The sequence below is a fragment of the Garra rufa genome, chromosome 14 (genome assembly GCF_049309525.1).
Source record: "Garra rufa chromosome 14, GarRuf1.0, whole genome shotgun sequence".
In the NCBI taxonomy this organism is placed as follows: Eukaryota; Metazoa; Chordata; class Actinopteri; order Cypriniformes; family Cyprinidae; genus Garra; species Garra rufa.
Window position 1 is genome coordinate 24,355,957 of NC_133374.1, and position 21,603 is coordinate 24,377,559.

Below are 21,603 nucleotides of genomic sequence, written 5' to 3' on the forward strand. Positions count from 1 at the left end.
TACTGAATGAGAACAAAACAATAGGTTACAATAGTTTGAAGGTACAAATCGCAGTTTCAATGTAGCTTCAAAGAGCTCCACACAATCCCAGTCAAGGAATAAGGGTCTCATCTAGTGAAACGATTTTTTTTTTTTTTAGAAAATAACCAAAGTACCAACCATCAAGTACCAACCCAGTGTTTACAAAGCGAATGTGCAAAGAAAGTCAAACGCCCTTTCCAAAACAAGGTAAAACAACAAATGTCAGACGATTTTGAAGTTGGAGGGAAAAAATGAGATAAGGGACCATGTAGAGCCCTTTGAAGCTGCATTGAAACTGCAATTTGGACCTTCAACCCATTGATCCCCACTATATGGAGAAAAATCCTGGAATGTTTTCCTTAAAAGCTTAATTTCTTTTCAACTGAAGAAAGAAAGACATGAACATCTTGGCTGACACTGGGGTGACTAAACGGTGAGATTTTTATTCTGAAAGTGAACTGAACCTAAATCACTCACCATGCTGACGAACATGGTCTCTCAGCAGCCTCTCATTGGCAAATGCTTTGTCACAATGTCCACACGTAAGAGAATCTGCAATAAAACACATTTATGAAACAACTACAGACTTCTGAAACATAAGAGTTGCCATATTGTCAGCGAGTGAAGAGAAACTATCCAAAAGTCAACTGACCTTCTGGTTCTGCTTGTCTCTGGATATGATCGAAGAACTTGGTATTGCTGGAGAACATACAGCCGCAAGTTGGGCAAGCGACCAGCCGCTCCTGTGTATGACTGCGCAGATGCTCACGCAGGCGGTACTTTATTTTAAAGAATGCATCACAGCCTAAAAAAAGGAAAAATGTCTCGCATAGGAACATTTTAAACATTGATGGAACATTCCTGCTTTGCAGAAAGCGCCTACCTGACCAGCTGCAGAAGAGAGCCTGCTGTCGATCAGGAAGTGGCTGGAGCTCAGTGCAGTGTGCATGCATGTCAACATGACGGTAGAACCACTCAGGGTTATTAAAGGAACTCTGATAAAGCAAAGGGAAAAAAAGACAATCTCATTATATAATGTAAAATTTAAAGGAATATTTCAAGCAAATTTACCCTCAGGATGTCCAAGATGTATATCAGTTTGCTTCATCATTGGAGCAGATTTGGAGAAATTTTGTATTACATCAATTGCTCACCAATGGATCCTTTGTACTGAATGGGTGCCGTCAAAAATAAAATTAATCTTTAATGTTAAACCACCAGTTTTGACCAAAATACCTGCCAATAATCCATATTAACATTTCCTCCCATGGAAAAAAAATCCATCCCCTGCTATCCTTCCAAATTAAAATCCACTGACATACACTACCAGTCAAATGTTTTTGAACAGTTAGATTTTTCATTTTTTTTTTAAAAGAAGTCTCTTCTGCTCACCAAGCCTGCGTTTATTTGTTTTAAAGTACAGCAAAAACAGTAAAAATCAGAAATATTTTTACTATTTAAAAGAACTGTTTTGTATTTGAAAATATTTTAAAATGTATTTTATTCCTGTGATTTCAAAGCTGAATTTTCAGCATTATTACTCCAGTCTTCAGTGTCACATGATCCTTTAGAAATCTTTCTAATATGCTGATTTGCTGTTCAAGAAACATTTATTATTATTATTATCAATATTTAAAACAGTTGAGTTTTTTTTCAGGATTCGATGACTAGATCCAAAGGCATTCATCTAAAACAAAAAGCTTTTGTAACATTATAAACTAAAACATTCAAAAAGAAACTGAATAGAAAGAAATTATAGAAATTAATACATTTATTTAGCAAGGATGATTTAAATTGATCAAAAGTGATGATAAAGACGTTTGTAATGTTACAAAAGATTTCTATTCCAGATAAATGCTGTCCTTCTGAACTTCCTATTCATCAAAGAAACCTGAAAAAAATCTACTCATCTGTTTTTAACAATGTTTTTTGAGCAGCAAATCAGAATATTAGAATGATTTCTGAAGGATCATGTGACACTAAAGACTGGAGTAATGATGCAAATAATTTAGCTTTTAAAATATATTCAAATAGAAAACAGTTATTTTAAATAGTAAAAATATATATTTTTTAAATTTACTGTTTTTGCTGTACTTTGGACCAACTAAATGCAGACTTGGTGAGCAAAAGAGACTTCTTTAAAAATCTTACTGTTCAAAAACATTTGTTTGTTTTTGCTTGTAAACAGTGCTTAATCTGTGGATACTTCTCGAATGATTCAGACTTTTTCACTCGAGAAATCAATATTATAGATAAAGGACTTGATGTACTGGAGTCGTGTTGATTACTTGTGCTGTTTTTATCAGCTCTTCGGACTCTCATTCTGACGGCACCCATTCACTGCAAAGGACCCACTGGCAAGCGATGTAATGCTAAATTCCTCCAAATCTGTTCCAATGAAAAAACAAACTAACCTACATTTCGGATGGCCTGAGAGTGAGTAAATTTTCATGCTACAATACTAACATCACAGTGCTGCCACTGACAGACGAACCCCTCAGAGACATCCGGGACTAGACTGCTGCTGTGAAGATCCTGAGTGCAACTAGGAAGTTCGGGGTGGGATTCAAGAAGCTGAGTCCCTATGTATTTCAGCTTGCTGTGGAAGATGTGGAAATGGGCATGAGCGATCAGCTCACTTTGGCTTCCCATCGCCAGGAACTCACAGCCCCTCCATAGACATGGATAATCCTCTATAATAGACATGACGTCAAACACAATCATCTTAATACATGCGCTGACTACAATTTATATACAATACAAATCACAGACACTGCATTAAAATTTGTCTTATTTGTCTACTTATACATGCATTACCCAGTTCCTCCATTGCATCTCCTTCCCCAAGATGCTCCTTCAAATGTACAGACATATGATCACTCAACTCCTCCATACTTTGGCTCTTGAAAGTGCATGATCCCCACTCACATGCCACCACTATTTTAGAGACATTTCTTCTTTTTGCCATCTTAACCTTTGAGAAAGCAAACAACTAGATAAATAACAGACTTCTGAACACTAAGGGCAATTCATTTGGTAAAGGCAACACTCTTAACAACTATAACACTTCAGCTAATGCGATGTAAACAAATGTTTAATAACTCCTCATGTAAACAAGGTCGAGTGATTGTTGTTTATATCACCATACACAAGATAACAAATCTTAATAGAACATCTTGATCTTACCAGAGAGGTTATGAAAGATAAATTCACTTACTTTGATGTTAATGAGTTGGCTGCTTTGAGGATCAGTTGCTAGTTCAGTTTTAGTAAGTTAAGTTAACTGGTCGAGGCTCAGAAGCGCGCAAACACATTCAGACATTAACGTAGAGGGAAATTCACATAGTCTTAAAATATATTGAATAACTGGACTCTGTTCTGTAAAACTGCTTCGCTGTTTGCGGGATTTAAAAAAACCTACAATTTCATGTACGTTGAGCGGATGAGGACACAGACAGGAACGCGGGTAATTTGTTTGTTTGAGAGGATGCAGAAGGACATGACGTGTGTTTCCGTGTCACAGACAAAATAAAAGCCTTGCTGAATCTTGCTGCTGACATGGGACATTTCAGAAAGATGAAAGTAAATAGTTTTACAACAGTGTGGAAGTGTATTAATATATTTGGATGCCTGTTGAACAGAACAAGAAGAAACATATGTTATACAATTATTAATATTATTGGAGTTTATAACATAACATAAAATGAAATGATTACTTTCGTTATTGGTTTTCAATTTGCAAAGCTTGTTATTGGTATTATGTTAATATGCATATAATCAATAGTTGTATTTTTTGTTTGTTTTATGTTTTAAAATAAAAATAGCAGCACTCAAAATAACCACTGGAGGGCACAGGACATGTTTTCAAATCTTCAAAAAATGGATAATAAGAGTGTTTTTTTTTATCATCTTTATTCAAATATTATCAGAAGCGGCTGAATTTTGGAATGTGATATTTTTTTAGAGGTGATTTTTCTTTATAGAGGTGGGATGTTGTTCATTTTAATGAGTTATACACAAATTCAGGACACTTAAACAGTTTCATTTATGCTTTTCACATTTTTACTAAAAGCTACACTGCCCCATTATCTTCTTTTTCTCCATACCACACCCAAACAGTATTTGTGCAGCAACTTGAATTAGCCAGCAGTATGCAGAGCCTGTGACTTGAATTATTTATTGAATTTTGTGAGGACGACTGAGTCGCTGCTGGGAGTCCGGTGCGTCTGCAATGTTTCTTTTCTGACACTTAAGGCCAGCAGCTCCACCATCGTAAACTGAGTTTAAAGTATAAAATGCTTCTAGTTTTATCACGAGCATCACATACATGAGATTATTTTAAAAATCTTGTGGATCTGTTTTTCGCTAGTATGCTTAATTCTTATCTAGAAAAGGCCCAAAAATCAAAATACAATATAGAAAAGGCCCAAAAACCAAAATACAATATACAACAGCTCTTTCTGGTCCTCGAATCTGATTGGCTGAGAGGTGTGCAACATTCTAGTGATATCGGAACTCGGACCATTTCACCGTTTGTATCAATGCACTTGCTGTATTTCTCACAGCGAATGTCGTACCCAAATTCACTATAATTTTACTGTTTTTGTGTCACGGACAGTGTTGCCATGTTTTTACAACAAAACCCACCTAATTTCTACTCAAAACCAGCCCAATGGCGTTCCAAGTGGGGTCCCCCAGTAAAAATCACATTCTGGGGGTAAAATAACACATTTTTGGCAGGGTTTCTCTAGTAAAATTCCAATCCGCGGACATAAAAAACCTGTGGCAGTGTTAAAATAGCCCAATTCTGCAAGAAAACCGCAGGCAACACAGTATGCAGTACACAGTATGTAGTCTTAAGAGGTTTTTAGGCAAGAATGTACTTTTTTAGACTTCAAATATGCAGTTTGTTAATAAACATAACGTCTATTTGAAAATTTGCTTCGATGTTTTCAGAGATGTGAGCTCTCACATAAGAACAGCCTTACCTCGGTCAGATTTTCTGGAATTTGCCGCTGGTTTGGAAGTCTCTATAGTGGTTAAACATGGGAAAAACTTTGCATTAAAAGCTGGGGGTGAAAAAATTTTAAGGGTAAATTTACTTATTTTGTCTTCTGGGAAACATGTTTGTATTCTCTGTAGCTTCTGAAGGGCAGTACAAAATGGAAAAAAATATATATTTAGGCAAAATAAGAAAAATGTACACATCTTCATTCTGTTCAAAAGTTTTCACCCCCTGGCTCTTAATGCATCATGCTTCCTTCTGGAGCATCAGTGAGAGTTTGAACCTTCTCTAATAGTTCCATATGAGTCCCTCAGTTGTCCTCAGTGTGAAAAAATGGATCTCAAAATCATACAGTCATTGTTGGAAAGGGTTCAAAAACACAAAAATGCTGTAACAACAGTATTAAGAATCAAGTGTAAACTTTTGAAAGGGGTCGTTTTTATAAATTCAGCTCTTATTTTCTCTCGTGGACTATACGTAAACCTCTTTTATGTGAAATATCGTTCAGGTTAGTACAAAATAAAAAAACAACATGCATTTTGTATGATTCCTCTTATTTTGGTCAAATAATTAACATTTTGCAGATTCTGCAAGGTGTATGTAAACTTGACCTCAACTGTATATATAGTTTTGTATAGAGATACGTATGTATGTTTTAAATGAGTAATTACAATTCCCTAATCTATTTCAAAAAGATTGAAAAGATTTCAATAGCATGAGGCCATTTTACATTAAAACATGATGCTGTGAGATTGATCAACCATTAAAGTTCAAAATCACAAACCACATCACAAATGTATTGCTTTAATGATTTTAATCAATTTCATTCAATGCAAGCTCACAACACAAGCACATCACACTTAGAATTACCACTTGGACATCTGATGGCCCTATGTTGCTCAATATACAGGCACTACTTGTTATGGAAAGCATAGCTTGAGGATAGCACCTAGAATGGTGTGCACAGCACGTGTAGGACAACCCAGGAGGAGCTCGGGACCAAGAGGCTGTAGATATGCACTGAGAGGGCTCTCACCCCTCCAGACCAGATCGGGTCAGAATGATGATCAACATACAGATGACTTGATGGGCATGCTTCGGTCTGTCAACCACATGGACCTCAGCTGTATGCTTAGAAGCATTCTTCCCAATTCAATCATCCGTATTACAGCATATGCAAAAGCAGGCAGTTTTCGCTTTACATCAGCAAATTCTCTTAGTACATAGATGCATATGAGAGCACATCTGAATGTTGCTTTATTGAGAGCAGAGCAAGCTAAGCATAAATATGTCTCCACAGCATAATGCTCTATACTACAAGGTAACACTTTAAGAGAGACCATGCCTCAGTTTGTTTAGAAAAGAAGTGACTCTTAGTCGTGGATCGTGTTTATTTGTTAAACATGGTGCTCTTGTGAACTCGTAAGGCTCCTAACTGCTATTTTCAGGTGTAACACTGTCACACAATCTTTAAACATGCAGCTGTTCGTTGTTGATTGTTTGTGAGCAATATAATATCATTATAATCCAAATGTGTGGTGACAAATATAGCAATGCTATTGGTGCATCTAATTAGTGGTCCATATACCTCAAATGAACTCTATTTTACATTCGATTGCTTGAAAGAAAAGACCATTATTGTTTGCTGTAAAAATCTTTCAATGCAAGATAAAGCAAAAGCCTTATCTAATACAGTAAGGCTTATAGCCATTTGCTCAGAGGCAGCATGCAACAAGGATCCATGAATCATCTTTGCCACAGAGAAAGCTAGTGATGTATATGGAAAGGGAGCAGACGCGGGGCGAAAGCAAAGATAGATTCATAATAGACTGGACAGTGGCCGCACAGTCAAGACAAATCAAGCAGACAAGCCTTGATCCACTACAATACGTAGGTAAAGACACCATCAGAGTCGGGCCATTAGAGTAAGGTCATGAACAAGGGGATGAGAGTCCTCTATTCCGTATTATAGCCTCCTCAACCTTCCCCCCCCACCCCCAAACACAAAAGTGCACTTAATCTTTCGCCTCGGCTAGTCTGTTGATCATTTCTTTGCTTTTCTTGGTGACTCCTCCCTCTGGCTTTGGCTCCTGGTTGCTCACTGAGGTTTTCTTCTTGGCAGCTTGACTCCCAGCGATTGGCTTCTCCTTTGCTTTTTTCACTGTTTTGCTATGGCTTGTTGTCTTTTTTGGCTTGGAAAGTGATAGATTATGCCTCTCCACCTACAGGAACAAAAATTGAGACATTTTGGTGCATTATTCCAAACTGCAAAACAACACACATGAACGATTGTAACTGTTATATGTATAATATTGTAGATTTAAAGGGATAGTTCACTCAGAAATGAAAATTCTGTCATTCATTACTCACCATCATGTTGCTTCAAAAAGGTAAGGCCTTTGTTTATCTTCAGAACACAAATTAAGATATTGTTTTAAGAGATTTCTGACCCACAACAACGAGAATAGTTTTTGTGCATAAAGAAAACCTTTCTGGGCCTTGAATGTGTAAGTAAGACCAGAAAGTCATTAAAAATATCTTAATTTGTGTTCTGAAGATGAACGAAGGTTTTACAGATTTGGAACATGAGGGTGAGTAATTAATGACAACATTTACATTTTTGAGTGAACTATCCCTTTAACTGTTCCTGTTTGTTTAAAAAAAATAAACATAAAAAATAAAAATGCTTTATCACTTTTACCATATACACTACAATTCAAAAGTTTGGAGTCCGTAAGATAAATAGATTTATAGTATATTCAAATACAAAGCAGTTATTTACACTATCAGTCAAATTTTTAATTTAAGATTTTTAATGTTTTTAAAGAATTCTCTTCGGCTCACCAAGCCTGCATTTATTTGATCTAAAGTACAGCAAAAGCAGTAAAAATTGTAAATATTTTTACCATTTCAAATAACTGTTTTCTATTTGAATATATTTTAAAATGTAATTTATTTTTGTGATTTCAAAGCTGAATTTTCAGCATCATTAGTCCAGTCACATGATCCTTCAGAAATCATTCTAATATTCTGATTTGCTGCTAAAAAACATGTATTATTATTATGTTGGAAACAGCTGAGTATCATCACTTTTAAATAATTTAAAGCATCCTTGCTAAATAAAAGTATTACTAATAAAAAAATAAAATAAAATAAAATAAAATAAAAATACCGATTCCAAGTTTTGAATGGTATAGTGTATAATGTTACAAAAGCTTTTTATTTAAGATAAATGCTGATATTTTAATCTTTCTATTCATCAAGGAATTCTGAAAAAAAAAATGTACTAAATTGTTATATTGATAATAACAATAATAATAAATGTTTGTTTAACAAATCAGAATATTAAATGATTTCAGAGGGATCAAGTGACACTTAAGACTAGAGTAATGACGCTGAAAATGTAGCTTTGATCACAGGAATAAATTACACTTATACATGTATTCAAATTGAAAGCAGATATAATATTTTATAATATTACTGCTTTTGCTGTATGTTGGATCAAATATATATAGTATATAAAAGTAATATTTCAGAATATTACTGTTTTTCTGTATTTTGGATTAAACGAATGCAACCTTGGTTATTTCAAAAATATTTAAAAATGGACTCCATGTTTTTGAACAGTAGTGTAGTGTAGTTTGTCTTTTTTTACCCACAAACCCATTATGGTAAGCACTCAGACCTTCCGAGTGCCATACAGTTACAGCAGGAAAAAAATAAATAAACAGGAAAAGTGTGTAATGTACAGTAGAAACACAATCACTGGCCCTCCAGTGCAAAATGAAGTCAATAAAATAATTCTGAAAATGTGAATCATGTTTCAATTAGTATTGTGGCATCCAAGTTAGTATCTCATGACAGAAATACGTGTTAGGATGTGATTTCCGGGCCTTATTGAGTGTGCTAAATGCAGATGATGTGTTTAAAACAGGAGGTGATTTGTTCTGCATACTCAAAAAAAAAGAGATGCAGTTAGTTTGTATCTAAGCCAAGTCCTTTAAAGCAAGCTATCAAAATTTGTCACAAAGGTTTATATATATTACATATATAATATGTGACTAGTTTACCTTTACTTTCCAATTATGGTAGATTTCTGCTATTTTGCAAGGTTTCCGTATTCTAGCGATGTTGCACTTCATTCAAATGCCTTGCACAATAGCATGATCGCAGTGATCAATGTGAGCGGACTTTTGATACTAATGGAGTGCAGCCCTATTAGTATCTTTTGGCACTCAAACACTTCTGCTCCACGTTTCTGAAGCCAGTAATCTTGCATAAATCATTTGTATTCTGGATGCCAAATAGAGCCCCTTTTCATAGTGAAGACACTATTGTTTCATGCAAAAGAAAAAAAAGCATAGTGTTCAGCAAATCCTCATCGTAAAGAGGATTTAATCAGAATTGGTCCCACTGAGAATCTCTGTGATGGTGCAGCTGTATGGTGAAATACTCTAGATCCATGCTGTCCAAAAGAATCACTGAACACACCTGACTACAGAACAGAGCTGCTGTCACTGTCAGAACAGTCCTATGAGAGTGAGAGAGGGAGGGGCTACATCAACACATTACATGCACATCAACACTAGAAAACTGTCCTTGTTTCAACATATTTGCTGTTACATTGAAAGGAACAATTTGAGCAAAAATTAAATTTTTATTATTTATTCACCCTCAAGTCATTCCAAACCTGTATTACTTTCTTCTGTGGAAGACAAATGAAGACATTTAAACCTTAAAGGGATAGTTCACCCAAAAATGAAAATTCCGTCATTAATTATTCACCTTCATGTCCTTCCATACCCGTAAGACCTTAGTTCATCTTCATACAAATTAAGGTATTTTTTCTGAAATCTGTGAGCTTTCTGACCCTGCATAGACAGCAACACCTACCATATTCAAGGCCTAGAAAGATAGTAAGCACATTTATAAAATAGTCCATGTGACATCAGTGGTTCAACCATAATGTTATGAAGCTACGAGGATACTTTTAGTGTGCAAAGAAAACTAAAAAAACACTTTACTCAACAATTTCTTCTTTTCGTCTTCGACATGTCTTCAAAAGAGTATCATAATGTATGCGTGTGGTGCTGCTGATGCAGAAGCCACTGTTCTGATGTAGAATGTCCATCCCTCTTAGTTCATCTGTAGATTCAGGTTCAAATAAGTAAGGCTGGGCAAAAAATTGCAAGTCATCCTCTCTCTTTAGATATGCTTATAAAAAATTTTTTTATGTACAGTAGCCTGTTTCCATCCAAAGTTGTGAATATCGAATAAAACATTTGCAAGCAAGATCCGTTTCCATAAACCCATAAATTCCAAATCGTCACGAAATTATTCATACTCCTGGCAAATTCTGACCTAAAGTTACTTTTATTCAACCAGCAAGTATTTCTTTGACCGGAAATGACACAGGCTTCTCCCAAAAGATAAGAAAACAATGTACAAGAGGCATCATTGTGAAAAAAATATTTCTCAGCTTTTATTTACGTTTGAACAAAAAGTGGCATGTCCAAAATTATTCATACCCTTCTCAATAATCAATAGAAAAGCCTTAATTGGCTATTACAAAATCAAACGCTTCCTATAATTGCTGACCAGCTTTTTGCATGTCTCCACTGGTATTTTTGCCCATTCATCTTTAGAGATGAGCTCCAACTCTTTCAGGTTGGAGGGTCTCCTTGCCATCACCCTGATCTTTAGCTCCCTCCACAGATTCTCAATTGGATTAAAGTCAGGACTCTGGCTGGGCCACTGCAAAACGTTAACGTTTTTGTCTGCTAACCATTTCTTCACCACTTTGGCTGTGTGTTTTTGGTTGTTGTCATGCTGAAATGTCCACTGGTGCCAAAGTTTCTCTGCAGACTGCCTGATGTTGTTGTTGAGAATTTTGATGTATTGCTCCTTTTTCATGGTGCCCTTTACTGCGATTAGGTTCCCTGGTCCACCGGCTGAAAAACACCCCCAAAACATTAGGTTCCCACCACCATGTTTGACAGTGGGGATGGTGTTCTTAACGCCAAATGAAGGCTACAACATCCTCTGAGATTTTTCACAGTGCGGAACGTCTTGTATTTTTTAATAATACTTTGCACTGTAGCCACTGGAACTTCAAAACATTTAGATATGGTCTTATAGCCCGTTCCTGACTTGTAAGCAGCCACAATGCGCAGCCGCAGGTCCTTAGTGAGCTCCTTTGTCTTAGCCATGACTGTGCACAAACCAACAGCAGAGAGCTTCTGTTTTTCACCTGTTGAGTTGATTAAAACAGCTGTTCCCAATGAATCAGGGTAATTAGGATTCTTTAGAACAGCTTGGACTATTTGAAATGGTATAGAACTTTGGATTTTCCCATAGACTGTGACAGTTTGCAAAGGGTATGAATAATTTTGGACATGCCACTTTTTGTTCAAATGTAAATAAAAGCTGAGAAATATTTTTTTCCACAATGATGCCTCTTGTACATCGTCTTATTATCTTTTGGGAGAAGCCTGTCATTTCCGGTCAAAAAAAACTTGCTGGTTGAATAAAAGTAACTTTAAGTCAAAATTTGCCAGGGGTATGAATAATTTCGGGCTTGACTGTATGAGTTAATATCCTAATGATTTTTGGCATAAAAGAAAAATCAATAATTTTGACCCATACAGTGTGTTTTTGGCTATTGCTACAAATATACCCGTGCTACTTAAGACTGGTTTTGTGGTCCAGGGTCACATATAATAAATTACTTGCACCTCGGAGCAAGCAGATGAAACTCGGCCGTTGCTTTTGGAGGTGGATGCCTGCTCCTGGAGGCAATTATACATTTTATTCTCGGGCATTTCAGAATGACCATAGCAACATTTCAGATGCTGTGGAATGGGATCGGTCTGCTGGTTAGTCAGATTTTAGTCAGGAATTTATTTGGCAAATGCATTTCCATCTCCCATTATTCACCTGAACCCTTTTTCACAGTCAAGAAAAAGAAAAAAAAAAACACCTCAAATAAATGTAAAAACTTGTGAATTAAGGGATTTTTATTCAAAATGTTTTTGATGCAATACTTCAAATTGTGCATAAAAACGGGGTGATGGAAACACAGCTAGTGTGTGTCTTCTGTTTGTAAACGTTGCACAGCGCATCCGGGTTCTACGTCAGAACGCATGCGACGTGATACTCTTGTGAACGCACAGTGGAGACTGACATGGAAGAAAAGAAATTGTTGAAAAAAGTAGTTATTTTTGTTTTCTTTTCACATAAAAAGTATTCTCGTAGCTTCATAAAAGGTTGAACCACTAATGTCATGTGGACTATTTTAACAATGTTCTTACTAGCTTTCTGGGCCTTAAACATGCCAGTTGCGTTATTGTCTATACATCTTAATTTGTGTTCTGAAGATGAATGGGTTACGGGTTACGAGTTTGGAACGACATGAGGGTGAGTAATTAATGATAGAATTTTCATTTTTGGGTAAACTATCCCTTTAATCTTTAAATCTTAATTCTTTACTTAATATTTGAAATGTTCTAATTTAAAGAGATAGAGTAGGATTAAGTATGTTTCTGTAAGAAAGCCCCTGATGTACAATCCGTGAACATACTTTTAAAGGGGTCATGAACTGAGAAATCATAATTCCTTTGATCCATTGACATATAAGAGGTCACTGTACTATAAAAACTTCCTGTAAGTTTCAGAACTCATAAACTTTGTTGTAAAGGTCACTGCACTGAGTCTAAAATGTTCGTATTTTCATATTTGTCATCCTTTCCTTTTAAAATGCTTGCTACAGATGCAAAAACGCAAAAAACTAATTAGATCCGAATTTTTTAATGGCGAACGAAACTTTCAGAGGCAGTGTGTAAATGTGATCAACACAACTGTTACATGTCTCCTTATGTTTCATGTCTTTTGCCTTTTTCTTATTTGGTTTCTCCCTCTGTCTTCCCCCGTCAGTTTGAGATTATTTGGTTTAGTCCTTGTTAAGTGTCATCTGTTTCACCTGTGTCTCATTATTGGTTTGCCTTTATAAGTCTGTCTTTGAGTTGAAGTCTTGGTCGGTCATTTAATGTTATTCATTTAGTCTACGTGTGTGGATGTACCTGTTGTCTTCCTGAATCTTCACATTAAAAGTATTTGTTATTGGATTCCGTCTCCCGTCTCGTCTACCAGCACGGCACCTAACAACAACGTGAGGTCGTATTTATTTTTTAACGTGCAAACATTTTTGACGAAAATTTCGGACTTAGTCTAAAAGCAGCTTATATTGAAGGCAGTCTGCCAAAGCAACAGCTTTTGGAATGCTCTGCTCTATGATGTAACAGGTAAACAAGCATTGCCTCCGCAGAAGAAGATTGACATCGCTGCTGTTTAGCCCCGCCCACTGATTCACGCATAGTGTTTACCAGAGAGGAGAACACGCAGGTCTACACAGAAACCAAACAATAAAGATGGCTCTGAAAACAACAGGATGCTCTGCAGTGTCAATTTGTGGAAAATAATCAGTCTTTGCATTGCCTTCCTTCTGATCCCAAAGTTAGGAAAGAGTGGATGAACTTTATTTTTAATGAAGTTCCAGACCGTGTCAGTAAGAACTCGGTCCTTTGTTTACTTCATTTTACTGCGGATTCGTTAACAATTACCCATAGCGTCAGCGACACAACACTCGTTCCCTTATCTCAGGGAACCAAGGTTACATCAGTAACACAGTGACACAATTCGACACGGGATTTTCAAAAAGTTTGCAACTAAAAGACGATGCTGTGCCAACTTTATTTGATGTCGCAACAAAAACTGTTTTCATTCCATGGTCACTATTGCTTTGTCTCTTCTTACAGATTGTTTGCAATCCGCCACGTCTATTCAAACGCGTTCTGATGAGGGGGGTTAAAAGCAGGACAGAAACTATCCTATTACTTCTAAATTATGTTTTTTGATGTAAAAATCTTGATAACATTACAAGTGGACCTCAGAGAACAGTACAAAATAAAAGGCAGTTCATGACCCCTTTGAAGAAATAGTTCACCCAGAAATAAATGTACTCACCCACAGGCCATCCATGATTTTGGACAATGTATTTTTTTAATTAATTTGAACAGATTTGTACGTTTCTTGCAAATGTACAGTTTTTCACTTCACAAGACAATTATGAACTGGAGTCATGTGGATTACTTGTGGATTATTGTGATGTTCAGACTCTGACGGCACCCATTCACTGCACAGGATCCACTGTTGAGCAAGTGTTTCAATGCTAAATTTCTCCAAATCTGCTGCGATGACAAAACAAACTCATCTACATCTTAGATGGCCTGAGGGTGAGTAAACGTTTAGCAAATTTTCAATTTTTCAATTTCCAAAGTCTTCATTTTGTTTTTCTTCAGCCATTCAGAGGTGTTGTCCTGCTGCAGAACCCAAGTTCGCTTAAGCCTGAGGTCATGAACAGATATCCTGACATTGTCCTTCAGGATTTTTTGGTAGACAGGAGAATTCATGGTTCCATTTATCACAGCAAGTCTTCCAGGTCCAGAAGCAGCAAAACAGCCCCAGACCAACTTTTGTCTCGTCAGTCCACAGAGTATTTTCACAAAAGTCTTGGGGATCATCAAGATGTGTTCTGGAAAAACTGAGACGAGCCTTTATGTTCTTTTTGCTCAGCAGCAGTTTTCGTCTTGAAACTCTGCCATGCAGGCCATTTTTGCCCAGTCTCTCATGAACACTGACCTTAACTGAGGCAGGAGAGGCCTGCAGTTCTTTAGATGTTGTTGTCTTTTGTGACCTCTTGGATGAGTCGTCCCTGCACTCTTGGGGTAATTGTGGCTCTCACTGTGGTTCGCTGGAGTCCCAAAGCTTTAGAAATGGCTTTATAACCTTTTCCAGACTGATAGATCTCAATTACTTTCTTTCTCATTTGTTCCTGAATTTCTTTGGATCTCAACATGATGTGTAGCTTTTGAGGATCTTTTGGTCTACTTACAGTAATCAGGCCTGGGTGTGGCTAGAGAAACTGAACTTAGGAGTGATAAACCACATTTATGTTTTAACAGGTGGAGGGGGGGGCACTTTTTCACACAGGGCCATGTGGGTTTGGATTTTTTTTTTTCATTTATTAAAAAAACCCTTCATTTAAAAACTGCATGTTGTGTTTACTTGTGTTATCTTTGATTAATATTTCAATTTGTTTGATGATCTGAAACAAAGTGTGACGAACATGCAAAAAAAAAATTAAGGGGGTCAACACTTTTTCACACCACTGTATATATAATTATTAAAGGAACACTCCACTTTTTTTGGAAATAGGCTCATTCTCCAACTCCCCCCGAGTTAATAAGTTGATTTTTACCATTTTGAAATCCATTCAGCCGTTCTCCTGTTCTGGCGATATCACTTTTAGCATAGCTTAGCATAGATCATTGAATCCTATTAGACCAATAGCATCGCGTTCAAAAATGACCAACGAGTTTCCATATTTGTTGTATTTAAAACTTGACTCTTCTGTAGTTATATCGTGTACTAAGACCGGTGGAAATGCAAAGCTGCCAGTTTCTAGGCTGATAAGATTAGGAACTACACTCCCATTCCGGCGTAATAGTCAAGGAAGTTTGCTGCCGTAATAAGGCTGAAGCAGGAGCAGTAATACCATGCAGCACATGTGCAAATGCTAAACTAGCTGGGAACTCATTTCTGATAATACTCTGCTTGCTTCGGCCATATTACGGCAGCAAACTTCCTTGACTATTACGCCGGAATGGGAGTGTAGTTCCTAATCTTATCAGCCTAGAAACTCGCAGCTTTGCATTTCCACTGGTCTTAGTACACGATATAACTACAGAAGAGTCAAGTTTTAAATACAACAAATATGGAAACTCGTTGGTCATTTTTGAACGCGATGCTACTGGTCTAATAGGATTCAATGATCTATGCTAAGCTATGCTAAAAGTGATATTGCCAGAACAGGAGAACAGCTGAATGGATTTCAAAACGGTAAAAATCAACTTTTTAACTCGGGGGGGGAGTTGGAGAATGAGCCTATTTCCAAAAAAAGAGGAGTGTTCCTTTAACAACTATACTAATAAAAATTACAAAAGAACATACTTCGATTACAATTACAATGAAAGTAACTGAAAAAAACTGTAATAGCTTACAAAAAATACTAAACTAAAGGCATAGTTCACCCAAAAATTAATATTCTGTCATTAATTACTCACCCCCACTTCGTTCCAAACCTGTAAGACCTTCGTTCGTCTTCAGAACACAAATTAAGATATTTTGTTGAAATCCGAGAGCTACAGGAATACTTTTTGTGCGCAAAGAAAACAAAAATAACAACTTTATTTAACAATTCTTTATTCAACATATCCTCTGTTTACGTGCAGAGGAAAACACGTGCATACATTGTGATACGAAATGCCGCTAGGGTGATGCGGAGGAGAAGAATTGTTGAATAATGTTGTTAGTTTTGTTTTCTTTGCGCACAAAAAGTATTTTTGTAGCTTCTAAAATTGTAGTTGAACCACTAATATCACATGGACTGTTTTAACGATGTCCTTACTACGTTTCTTGACCTTAATCAGGGTCAGAAAGCTCTTGGATTTCATGAAAAATGTCTTAATTTGTGTTCTGAAAATGAACAAAGGTCTTATGGGTTTGTAACAACATGAGAGTGAGTAATTATTGACCAAATTTTCATTTTTGGGTGAACTATCCCTTTAACACTGCATGGAATGTTATGAGGGTAAATAAATGAATGAACTATCCCTTTTACACCGTGTCTACACCGCAACAGCTAAAGTCTGTCTACACTGGACGCGACAAAGCGACCATTGCAAATCATTTAAACTTTGTGTGAGCACGTCATAAATAGAACGCGGCAGCAGATTACTGTCAGGGATTTGCCGTGCCGCCCCGCGCCGCATCCAGTGTAGACAGCATAATAGGTTCTAATGTCATTAGTTGCATCGCTTCGCGCCGCGCCGCTCGCGTCCGGTGTAGACACAGTGTAAGACTGTGTTTTTCTATCTCAGAACTGATAGCATCAGACTGACAGATCTTGGAGCCCCATATTAATGAAAAATTCATACTCTTGTGTTACAATTTAATCTCTCACAGTGTAATTAAGTTCTGACGATTACCCTCATATATGACATTATTAATTGCATCACTATGGTAATAAAACAGTGCATTACAGCTCAACAAATTGTGTGATCGGTCATAAACTGCTGACCTGAGAAAGCATCTTACCTTGCTGGACTCTTTGCTTGGTTCACTGTACAGGCTTCGTATCCGGCGGCGCTCCATCACCTTGTTGTCTGTGGCCTGAGGTTTGACCTGCTCTCCTTTAAAGGTGGCACTGTAACTGGTCTCCAGGCTGGTCTTTTCCTCCACAAGGAGTTTGTACTGAGATTTTGCTTTGATGGGTTTCACTGGTTTGACATCTCTGTAAGCCTTGAACTCTGTCCTAGAAAAGCAAAGAGATGAATGAAAATAATTAGACATATTAGACAGGTTCATTATAGACCAAAACCAATAACCTGACAAACGATAACAGATCAGCAACCATGTGGCAATATGCACTTTATTTAGAGATGGCATCTAAAGTTGAGGCTCTGACCTATTTTAAGAGAGTAAAGTCAATATTCAGCATAATTACTCAGCCAAAACAGACGCTTTGTAACGAAATCAGGACAAACTAATTGGGACATTGAGGTACATCTGTTGTATTACAGCTTTATGCAGAGTGAGTGTGCACAAAATGATCTGAAAACTCAAGAATGACTCAACACATTTTGGAGTATTTTAGCCTCAGTCACCCACAGAGAGGAAATTACACCGGTGACTTGACATTTTTCAAAGACTGGATCTAAATCTTTTTTTACATCTTGTGTTTAGACAAGGTTCTTAAATCTTCTGTTTCAGATGTTACATTATCTGCTGTGATCTGATATGCTGAATCTTATAGTTTTGGTTTTATGTCAACATAAAAAAGTAGTCAGTAATCAGATAGGTGGATAATTAATGAGGGTTTTTTTAGGACCAGTTCTAATTTTGGTTCCCCCAAATCTAGAATATACAAAATTACAGCCCATTTTTAGATACATGATGAATTTTATAATTTTGTGGAAATCAGGAAAATTTATCTGCTAATATTTATGGGGTTTATGAGTTTTAAGAACCGCTGACGCAGTTGAAATGAGCATATTGGCTGAGTTTTAAATGGTGATGTGTAGAAAACTGGATTACAAATGAAGTTGCTGAGAAAATGCAGATACATAACGCAATTAAATTAAGGCAAAAGAATGATGCGCACAAAACTGCTGAAGTGAAAAGAACACTGTTTTATACAATATTTGCTTCAAATGAACATAAAAGCGATTATTTAATCAGTTGACAGAGCTGGGTAGATTACTTACAAATTGTAATCTGTTACTGATTCCAAATTACATGACAAAAATTGTAGTTAGTAATGTAATGTATTATATTACACATTTTAGGTAATATAATCAGACTACTTTTAGATTACTTTTGACCTAACTTGTTTATCACATTGATTTAAATAGGATAATCCTGTACGATATTGAGATAAACATGCAAAGAGTAAGAAAATATATTCCATTTTTTTTTTATTAACAACATGAAGTGCATTATATTATATTATATTATATTATATTACGTCAAGGGTTTCCAAACTGGTGTTTGTAAAGGAACTGCACAGGGTTTATGAGTTTACAGTAAATGTTAAATAAAAACAAATAATTTAAAAATCAACCAAAATAAAAAAAAATTGCTAAAAAAATTAGGGAGAATCAATAAATTATGAATAATTTATTGCTATTGTGTATATAATATGAGATCACACTACCAGTTAAAAGTTTTTTTAAAAAGTCTCTACTGCTCACCAAGCCTGTTTTTTTTTTGTTCCAAAGTACAGAAAAACAGTACAAAAACAGTTTTTACTATTTAAAATAACTGTTTTCTATTTGAATATATTTTAAAATGTAATTTATTCCTGTGATTTCAAATCTGAATTTTTAGCATCATTATTCCAGTCACATGATCATTCAGAAATCATTCTAATGTTTTGATTTGCTTAAAAACACCCATTATTATTATGTTGAAAACAGCTGAGTAGAATTTCTATAACTTTATTAATTTCTTAATTTAAACCCCCTTTTTATTTAAGATGAATGCTGATCTTTGGATCTTTCTATTCATCAAAGAATCCTGAAAAAATTACTTAACAGTTTTTAATATTGATGATAATAATAATAATAATCAATGTTTCTTGAACAGTAAATCAGCCTATTAGAATGATTTATGAAGGATCATGTGACAGTAATGGAGTAATGATGCTGAAAATGTAGCTTTGTAATTAGAAAAAAAAAATTACATTTTCAAATATTTTCAAATAGAAAACTGTTATTTTACATAGTAAAAATATTTTAAAAATTTACAGTTTATGCTGTACTCTGGATCAAATAAATGCAGGTTCGGTGAGCCGAAGAGACTTCTTTAAAAAACATTTAAAATCTTACTGTTCGAAAACTTCGGAATGGCAGTGTATATATTTTCTTCATTTTATTTTTATAACTATAACCTAACCTTACCAGGATGTTCTGGGAACCAATAAAACAGCTATTCAGTCCAATTAATATTTTTATTCTAATATCTTTTAATATCTCTCTGAAACTCCAAAAATGAAAATGTATCTCACTAACAGGCAATTACAGCAGGATTACTTGACAACAAAGTTATTAACTGCATAAAAATGAAACAGATTTGTAATATATTTACCTATATGAACTTCCAGATGTGACTTCCTGCTTAATCTGCCTGTTGAGAGCATCTGCAGCCGACCTCTTCTTACCCTCCACTGCAACATCTTTCTCCATTTTGATCCCCTCTGGCACATTCTCTTTCTTGTCTACCTTCTTTCTCCTTTCTTTACTCTCTTTTTCGTGCTGTTTCTCTTCAATCTCACATTTTTCCACACCGGTTTCCATCTCAGAAGTGGCCTGCTCTTGTTTGGAGAACTTGCTCTCCGCCTTACAAGGTGCAGAGGGAGTAGGTTTGGGAATCCAAGGATGATCTCCTCTTTTCGGAATGGGCCACGGTTTATAATCTTTCTGGTACTGAGTCACGTTGTTGAAAGGGGTCTTTGATGGCTGGTACTCGTTTCTGGGTTTGCAGCTTCGCTCCGGACGAACACTCCAGGCTTTGAAATCCTCCCGCATCACAGAAGCCCCTGACCCATCTTGAGCTGATGATGCTGCGGCATCGGCAGCGGCGTGAGTCGCTCTGGTCGACGCCTCCTGGTGAGCGCTATGGCCAGGCTGGGATTCAGTGATGACCGGCTTCTGTGATATTAAGGGTTTGGGTTGAGGGTGCAGATGTTGCACCTCGGCCACATCTGAATACTTAGTGAAAACCAAAGGCACTGCAATGTCACCTTTGTCCAACTCACTCCAGAAGCGGTTGATGCAGCAAGCCCTGGTGATACAGGGCCATGCCATGATCGATAACGACGAGGCGAAAGCTTGAATCTGAAGAGAAACGATTCAGAAATGAAGACTACAACGGATAAAATCTATTTTTAATCAGAAAAGCGATGATCCTTCCTTTAAATGTCCTTTCAGATGAGAGAATTCCTTCCAGAGTGTTGAAAATTCCCTGTATCGTAGTGTACGCGCTTGCGCACTTCTCTCGGCAGAGTAATTTCGATGTGCTTGTTTTCTCTCAGTTACAAATGCAAATAAAAGATTTCTTTATAGAAAAGACATCGTCCGGTCGACTTCATTGACAGCTGTATGACAAGACACCGCCCCGGTTCTCGTGTTTCCTAGGAAAATCGCTCTTGGTCTGCGGAGTGAACTGTCACCTGCAGCCGTCAGCGTCTGGGCAGCATCGGGTGGAGACGCCGATCATTTAACCATTTCAAGACTGTCACACATCCACATCCACCCACTGCTTCACAGTTTCTGTCTGCAGACGCTACATGATTCTGGAACTTGTTGATCTGAAGCCCGGTTCATTACACTGGCGACATTTGTGACCCCCCTGGACCACAAAAGCAAGTCATAATGGTCCATTTTTGAAATTGAGAAAATTATACATCATTCTAGAGTTGAATAAATCAACTTTCCATTGATGTAAAGGACAATATTAGGCTGAGATACAACTGAAAATCTGGAATCTGAAGGTGCAAAAAAAATCTAAATATTGAGAAAATCGCCTTTAAAATTGTCCAAATTAAGTTTTTAGCAATGCATATTACTAATCAAAAATTAGGTTTTGATATATTTATGGTAGGACATTTAAAAATGTCTTAATGGAACATGATTTTTAATGATTTTTAGCATAAAAGAAAAATCTATAATTTTGACCCATACACTGAATTGTTGGCTATTGCTATAAATATGCCCATGCTACTTAAGACTGGTTTTGTGGACCAGGGTCACATTTATGACTAAAAGTGTCTTAAAAAAAGAGTTGGCAACTATAAAACATACCATAATACAGATATAACATCCATATTTGATACATACAATGTTTAAATAGTCTATTATTGTTGTATCATTAAGATTGACTGTCTTATATAATCATAATAA

The 21,603-nt window shown here is 36.3% G+C and overlaps 2 protein-coding genes across 3 annotated transcripts in view; both read right to left on the reverse strand.

Moving 5' to 3' along the window:
* LOC141284847 (histone H4 transcription factor) overlaps positions 1 to 3,487 on the reverse strand; it is a 6,267-nt gene extending 2,780 nt beyond the window's left edge. Inside the window, exons 1-6 of the mRNA XM_073817867.1 lie at positions 3,239 to 3,487; positions 2,839 to 2,995; positions 2,488 to 2,714; positions 905 to 1,016; positions 674 to 826; positions 499 to 573 (exon numbers count right to left, since the gene is read on the reverse strand). Of these exons, the coding sequence (XP_073673968.1) occupies positions 499 to 573; positions 674 to 826; positions 905 to 1,016; positions 2,488 to 2,714; positions 2,839 to 2,989 (718 nt within the window). The 5' untranslated portion in view covers positions 2,990 to 2,995; positions 3,239 to 3,487. The remainder of the gene's footprint in view (positions 1 to 498; positions 574 to 673; positions 827 to 904; positions 1,017 to 2,487; positions 2,715 to 2,838; positions 2,996 to 3,238) is intronic.
* Positions 3,488 to 5,836: 2,349 nt separating this feature from the next.
* map6b (microtubule-associated protein 6b) lies at positions 5,837 to 20,896 on the reverse strand. Of its 2 annotated transcripts, XM_073818132.1 has the most exons (4): positions 19,790 to 20,896; positions 17,240 to 17,456; positions 9,518 to 9,557; positions 7,114 to 7,248 (listed from the first exon to the last, which is right to left on the reverse strand). In XM_073818132.1, exons 1-3 carry the CDS (start codon positions 20,506 to 20,508, stop codon positions 9,522 to 9,524), a joined length of 972 nt encoding a protein of 323 aa, XP_073674233.1. In that variant the 5' UTR covers positions 20,509 to 20,896; the 3' UTR covers positions 7,114 to 7,248; positions 9,518 to 9,521. The 2 variants fall into 2 exon arrangements, with proteins under 2 accessions (XP_073674232.1, XP_073674233.1); XM_073818131.1 differs by lacking the exon at positions 9,518 to 9,557 and having other exon boundaries at positions 5,837 to 7,248.
* Between the last annotated feature and the right edge of the window lie 707 nt (positions 20,897 to 21,603).